At 50.7% G+C, this 7,500-nt stretch overlaps 1 protein-coding gene across 1 annotated transcript in view; it reads left to right on the top strand.

The window, feature by feature from the left end:
- Window positions 1–1,040, top strand: part of klf8 (Kruppel-like factor 8) — a 25,179-nt gene extending 24,139 nt beyond the window's left edge. The window contains 2 exon segments of the mRNA XM_035432039.1: window positions 411–553; window positions 829–1,040. Coding sequence (XP_035287930.1) covers window positions 411–553; window positions 829–1,010 — 325 coding nt within the window. The 3' untranslated portion in view covers window positions 1,011–1,040.
- Window positions 1,041–7,500: the final 6,460 nt, after the last annotated feature.

Raw genomic sequence — 7,500 nt, 5'->3', positions numbered from 1 at the left:
CCCCCTCTGGTGGCAGTTTACCAACATTACATCCACATTGTGACGGCATAACCGGGAGATGTAGTCTCTTTAAACCTTTAAGGTGTGAGGTCACAAATGTGATTAGAATGCTCTTAGCTGAACATTCTAATCCTGATGTCACAATCACTGCTGGCGACAGAAAGCAGCGGAGTTCTAGAATACTGACTTAGAATTTTGAAAAAAGAAAAGCATTCCATAAAGCCTCCTCTTCGAAGGGTTAATACAGGCAGTGCAGAATGTAAGTTATGGTCATAAATCGGCAGTTAAATATACACACCTTCCATGTAAAATATTGTTTGACGCTTAGGTTCTTATGGATAATGTACTGAACGTATATAATGCGGTGTGGGTGGCTGCAGCCTGTTTGACGGGCTGGCCTCTCCCCTCAGTGCTGTGGTGGACCTGGACATGCAGGCGGACCCTGACTCGCCAGACATGAAGAGGAGGCGTGTTCACATGTGCGACTACGACGGCTGCAACAAGGTGTACACCAAGAGCTCGCACCTGAAGGCCCACCGCAGGATACACACAGGTGCGCTGCCCCCCTCGCCCCCCTCCCCCCACTCGCCCCCCTCGCCCCCCTCGCCCCGCTCCCCCCCCTCCCCCCGCTCGCCCCCTCCGCCCGCTCCCCCCCTCGCCCCCCTCGCCCCGCTCGCCCCCCTCACCCCCCTCCCCCCCGCTCGCCCCCCTCGCCCCGCTCGCCCCCCTCACCCCCCTCCCCCCCTCGCCCCCCTCGCCCCGCTCCCCCCCCCCCCCCCCCGTTAGCGGTGCGTGACTCACGCAGGCTGTTGTGCGTTTGCGTTGCAGGTGAGAAGCCGTACCACTGCACGTGGGAGGGCTGCACCTGGCGGTTTGCGCGGTCGGACGAGCTGACGCGGCACTTCCGCAAGCACACGGGCATCAAGCCCTTCCGCTGCACCGACTGCGACCGCAGCTTCTCCCGCTCCGACCACCTGGCGCTGCACCGGAGACGCCACGTCATGATGTGAACCTGCCCGCCAGCCCCGCCCCAAACCGCCCGCCCATCAGCCCCGCCCGCCAGCCCTGCCCCGCCCACCCGCCCATCAGCCCTGCCCCACCCATCAGCCCCGCCCGCCAGCCCCGCCCCAAACCGCCCTGCCACACCCCGCCCGCCCGCACATCAGCCCCGCCCGCCAGCCCTGCCCCGCCCATCAGCCCCGCCCGCCAGCCACGCCCCGCCCAAACCCACCCGCCCCGCCCATCAGCCCCGCCCGCCAGCCCTGCCCCGCCCACCCGCCCATCAGCCCTGCCCTGCCCATCAGCCCCGCCCGTCAGCCCTGCCCGCCAGCCCCGCCCATCAGCCCTGCCCCAAACCTCCCTGCCAGCCCTGCCCCAAACCACCCTGCCACACCCCACCCTGCCATGCCACGCCCATCAACCCCGCCCGTCAGCCCCACCCCGCCTGCAAGCCCTGCCCCACCTCACCTGTCAGTTCCGCCCACCTGCCCTGCCCCTCCTTCAGAGAAAGAAAATAAATGGGATGGATTTTTAACTGTGACCCCCCTTCCCCCCACCTCTGCCCCTCACCCCCCCATTAGAAATGTGGTCTTGTAAGACATGGACAGGAGGCGGGACCTTTGGTCTGTGTGTGCCTGCTCCCCCCCACTTCCCAAGCCTCAGGCTGTTCTCTGGTCCCCCACTGGCCCCAGACGAGAGAGTCACTGATTGGCCAATCCTTATTGCCCCGCCCTGCCCAGCCTAACGGGCCTGACTGGCCGGACGGGGTGAGTGACAGGTGCATCCTGGCCAGCGGGGGCGTGTTTGCCCCCTTGTGTTCTGGAGAGGCAACGATGGAGGAGACTGCAGTACAGCGTCTTACCATGTTTACTCACTGACCCACACCCTCTGTGTGGACTGCTCTTCTGCTTCATTTGAGTGTGTGTGTGTGTGTGTGTGGGGGTGGGAGTGTGTGTGCGTGTGTGTATGTGTGTGAGACTAAATGTCGAAGGAATACTGCTATTTAAAGTTTAATTTTAGTCCCATTAATTCCTTTTTTGTTCCCTTCCTCATGAGAGAGAGTGAAAGAGAGAGAGAGAGGGAGGGAGAGAGATATAGAGAGCGAGAGTGAGTGAGTGAGAGAGGGAGGGAGGGGTGGTCAGCACATTGTCTTTTACACCTACCTATTACCCAGAGAGCGACAGGGAGCTCCAAAACTGTGAATTGTCTTTTATTCTTTTATTCTGTAGTTCATTGTCAATCAAAACTTTTAATCTTTCCCTAAAATTAGACTTGCTCAATAACAGTGTTGACGTTGCTTATTTTTGTGTAATTAAAGAATTGGTTCAAGTTTCTTACGCTGAGATTGGCTTTTAACAGAAATAGCATCCCCCAAAGGACACAGGTGCACACTTGTCTTTTTTTTTTTTTCTTTGTTGCTTTTGATACGAAAATAAAAGTTAGAAATGACAAATGTGTTATTCACAGAGAATTGGGGGGGCTTTGCGTGTGTGTGTGTAAGTTTGCATGTGTGTGTGTGTGTTGCTGGGCGTAGTTTTATCCAGGAGGGGAGTGTCGATTGTGGACACACGCTGTTACTTCAGTTCTGAGAGCCTAACGGATTTACCTGCACAAAAAGGGTGTTTTGTTTTTGTTTTGTGTGTCTGGTTGTCATGGTAGCCCATTAATCCCAGCTCTGCTGTGCTACCTTGACCCCCCCGGCAGGCTCTCCCCGTCCTAACCTGGCTGTTCTAGGTCCTGTCTGGGGTCACTTTCTTATGCAACAAACATAAAGGGGGGAGGGGTGTGGGGGCGAGGGGGGGCGCAGGGCGTTCCCGTGGTTACCGCTCCTCATAGCCATTGTACCACTGAGGCCATTTTATGAAGATGATTGCGTGCAAATCAAGATGCCTCACTCAAACACAGCTAAAAGTGCTTGTCCGATTGTAGCCCGCCTGCTGGAGTTAAGAGCATGCTTACAATAGAAGATCTTTGGCCCGGTGAACCTTACAGTGCTGATTTCCTCATCCATTTTGCTTAATTCTGAAGTGTTACGAAGCACATCTTTTTAAAAAAAGATATGGATTCAATTGCAATTCATTTTTGTAAACCGTTCATAGGCATGAGGACAATGATAAATAATTAAAAATAACTGAAAAATTGTACATACTGTATATAATCAAGAGTCCAGAATAAATGTAACGGGTGGATTTCTATTTTTAACACTGACTAGACAATGTGAAACCTGCTTTTCTCCTCTTACCTGGGGTTTTTATGACCTGTGTTTATTTGGGCTTGGGCTGGAGGCCGCCCCCCGTGTGTCCCGCGCGCTCGTGTTGCATGGAGGGCGCCGTGTTCGCAGCGTGGTGCGCATGTGCAGCTCGGCGGTGTCCTTGGAGACGGTGCGCTCCGGCGTCTTTACGGAGAGATCGCCGTCTCTCCTCGCACAGAGGCGCGAGCCGGCACGCCACCCTTATATCAGGACGTCCCGTCGGGGAACGTCCCGGGCTAGTGCAGCGGGCTCCGTCAGAATCACGCCACACAGAGACCCTGTCTGAAACCTGTCGCCATGGAAACCAGGGAAGCCTGAAAAGTCGAACCTGGCTCCCTGCCGGCGGTGTGGCGCTGAGGGGAATGGGAGAGGTGTCGAGCAGCCCGTACGGATGTTGTGATTTACTCATTCTGGAGACACGGACAAACTATTAGGGCTTCCCCCAAAACGACTGTAACAGCAGCTGCATTATGAGCTTTTAAAGGGACTGTTAGTGGTGAGTAGTGGATGTGCGCCTTGGTTGCCTAGTTACTGATCAATCGAAGGAAACAGTGCCACCCATCGTAAGGATGGTTAAACTGATGGGGATTCGTGTGTGTGCGTGCGCGTGCGTGTGTGTGTGTGCTTCTACTCATCATAATTAAATCTTAAAAACAGCGAAATCATAGGTATTTTATATTGAATGCAGTAACTTATGGGCCAGTAATATAATACTCAGTGCAATGCAGTTATTGTTATAATAATACAAATAATTGATATTATTTCTTTTGTATTTGTACAGAACAAATGTGTAAAGATCAGCGAGGAAACGCGAGCTTTTTGATACTGTGAGAAGTGGTGTGAGGTCAGTCTCCCTGTACAGTCGTGATAACCCCTCTCCTTTTATAGAATAAAATGTTTTTGGTGCAACGTGGCTCTGTGTCGTCATTTTTACGTAATTTTCATGTTTTCTGAGGAAGTGCAATAAATATAATGTCGCATTCTAAGATTAACACGGATATTCTGCAAAATAACAAATCTGAGCTTTAAAACCCACGTTGAGAAGAAACCCAAGACTGACAGTGTTAACTCTGTGGGAATTAAAACTTCAGCTGTAATATACTGGTATGGCCACAGGAGGGGGCTCTTTAACAAGAGATCATTTTACTGTTTTCAGAAACGCTGTAGTGGAATGAGTTTGTAATCAGGTTGGTGATTGTGACAACTTATCAATGTGCATGCAGTGTCATAAAGAGGTTTTCCTGAACAACATTAAACATTTAAACAACAAATGTCTACTCTGAAAAAAACCCCAATTATTTCAACCCCCCAAAAGCCGTTGTGGCGTGACTGTGTCATGCTCTGTAGACTCATGAAACAAGATCAGGTACCTGCATTCCCTGCCAAATGATGAAGCTGCCATAGAAGCCTGATTTAATATAAATATACTTTGAGTAACATCAGTGTGTGATCACATGCAGGCAGCTGTGTGTAGTAGTGTCAAACTCTAGTGAAAACGAAACGAGGACTTCCTGGAGCCATTTTCCTTCCGCGGTTGGCTAATACTGACATATTGAAGAACTGAAGAGTCCGGTTTCTATTCCTGGAAGAACTATAAGCTTGAGTAACAGAGGTCACATGGCACCAATAATACTTTCATTATTTGTGCTTGTCTGTTCCTCATCACATAACTCTCCTGTTATAGGGACTGCCGCTAGGTTTCTGAGGCGATATCTTCACTCATACCCCCAAACCAACTTCACTCGCTTCCCCTCCTTTCATCCTTCCTTCCACACATCCACTCACCTGTCCATCCATTCTCCCTTCAGCCATTACCACCTGTCACCTGTCTGACTTTCATGTTGCAGATTACTTCTGAAACTAGGGTTAGGGCTAGGGCTAGAGTTAGGGTTAGGGTTAGGATTAGAATTAGAATTAGGATTAGGTTTAGGCTTAAGGCTATGGTTAGAGTTAGGGTTAGGGTTAGGGATATTGTTAGGGTTAGGGTTAGAGTTAGGGCAAGGGCTAGGTTTAGGGTTAGGGTTAGGGCTAGGATTAGGGTTAGAGTTAAGGCTAGGGGTAGGGTTAGAGTCAGGGCTAAGGATAGGGCTAGGGTTAGTGTTAGGGTTAGATTTAGGGCTAGGGTTAGGGCTTGGGTTAGGTTTAGGGTTAGGGTTAAGGTTAGGGTTAGGGCTAGGGTTAGGGTTAGGGTGAGGGTTATGGCTAGGGTTAGGGCTAGGGTTAGGGTTAGGGTTAGAGTTTGGGCTAGGGTTATGGTTAGAGTTAGGGCAAGGGTTAGGTTTAGGGTTAAGGTTAGGGTTAGGGTTAGAGTTAGGGTTAGGGTTAGGGTTAGGGTTGAAGTTAGGGTTAGGGTGAGAGTTTGGGCTAGGGTTAGGGCTAGGGTTAGGGTTAAAGTTTGGGCTAGGGTTAGGGTTAGGGCTAGGTTTTGCGTTAGAGTTAGGGCTAGGGCTAGTGTTAGGGTTAGGGCTAGGGTTAGGGTTAGGATTAGTGTCAGGGCTAAGGTTAGGGTTAGATTTAGGGCTAGGGTTAGGGTTAGAGTGAGGGCTGGGGTTAGGTTTAGGGTTAGGGTTAGCGCTAGGGTTAGGGCTAGGGTTAGGGTTAGAGTTAGGGCGATGGTTAGGTTTAGGGTTATGACTAGGCTTAGGGTCAGGGTTAAAGTTAGGGCTAGGGTTAGGGTTAGAGTTAGGGTTAGGGATAAGGCGAGGGTTAGGGTTAGGGTTATGGCTAGGGTTAGGGTTAAGGTTAGAGTGTGGTCTAGGGTTAGGGTTAGAGTTAGGGCTAGGGTTAGGTTTAGAGCTAGGGTTAGGGTTAAGGTTAGGGCCAGGGTTAGGCTTAGGGTTAGGGTTAGGGCAAGGGTTAGGGTTAGGGATATGGCTAGGGTTAGGGTTAGGGTTAAAGTTAGGGTTAGGGTTGGGGTTAGAGTTTGGGCTAGGGTTAGGGTTTGAGTTTGGGCTAGGGTTAGGGTTATTGCTAGGGTTAGGGTTAGGGTTAGAGTTTGGGCTATGGTTAGGGCTAGGGTTAGTGTTAGAGTTTGGGCTGGGGTTAGGGTTAGAGTTAGGGCTAGTGTTAGGTTTAGTGTTTGGGCTAGGGTTAGGGTTAGGGTTAGTGTCAGGGCTAAAGTTAGGGCTACGGTTAGTGTTAGGGTTAGATTTAGGGCTAGGGTTAGGGTTAGGGCTAGGGTTAGGGTTAGCGTTTTTCCTAGGGTTAGGGTTAGGGTTCGGTCTAGGGTTAGAGTTAGGGTTAGGACTAGGGGTAGGGTTAATGTTCGGGTTAAGGCTAGGGTTAGGGTTAGGGTTAGAGTTAGGGTTAGGGTTAGGGTTATGGCTAGGTTTAGGGTTAGGGTTAAAGTTAGGGCTAGGGTTAGAGTTTGGGCTAGGGTTACGTTTAGGGTTAGGGTTAGGGTTAGGGTTAAGGCTAGGGTTAGGGTTAGGGTTAGAGTTTGGGCTAGGGTTAGGGTTTGAGTTAGGGCTAGGGTTAGATTTAGTGTGAGGGTTAGGGTTAGGGTTAAGGCTAGGTTTAGGGTTAGGGTTAGAGTTTTTCCTAGGGTTAGGGATAGGGTTAGGGTTAGGATTAGGGTTATATTTAGGTCTAGGGTTAGGGTTAGAGTTAGGGCTAGGGTTAGGTTTAGGGTTAGGGTTAGGGCTAGGGTTAGGGTTAATGTTCGGGTTAAGGCTAGGGTTAGGGTTAGGGTTGAGTTAGGGCTAGGGTTAGATTTAGTGCGAGGGTTAGGTTTAGGGTTAGGGTTAGGGTTAGAGTTTTTACTAGGGTTAGGGTTAGGGTTAGGGTTAGGTCTAGGGTTAGAGTTAGGGTTAGGTTTAGGGTTACGGTTATGGCTAGGGTTAGGGTTAAGATTCGGGTTAGGGCTAGGGTTAGGGTTAGAGTTTGGGCTAGGGTTAGGGTTATGGCTAGGGTTAGGGTTAGAGTTTTTCCTAGGGTTAGGGTTAGGGTTAAGGTTAGGGCCAGGGTTAGGCTTAGGGTTAGGGTTAGGGCTAGGGTTAGGGTTAGGGATATGGCTAGGGTTAGGGTTAGGGTTAAAGTTAGGGTTAGGGTTGGGGTTAGAGTTTGGGCTAGGGTTAGGGTTTGAGTTTGGGCTAGGGTTAGGGTTATTGCTAGGGTTAGGGTTAGGGTTAGAGTTTGGGCTATGGTTAGGGCTAGGGTTAGTGTTAGAGTTTGGGCTGGGGTTAGGGTTAGAGTTAGGGCTAGTGTTAGGTTTAGTGTTTGGGCTAGGGTTAGGGTTAGGGCTAGGGTTA

Source organism: Anguilla anguilla, chromosome 9, assembly GCF_013347855.1.
Source record: "Anguilla anguilla isolate fAngAng1 chromosome 9, fAngAng1.pri, whole genome shotgun sequence".
Classification (NCBI taxonomy): Eukaryota; Metazoa; Chordata; class Actinopteri; order Anguilliformes; family Anguillidae; genus Anguilla; species Anguilla anguilla.
The sequence above is the reverse complement of the archived record's forward strand: the minus strand, read 5'-3'. Positions and strand labels throughout refer to the sequence as shown.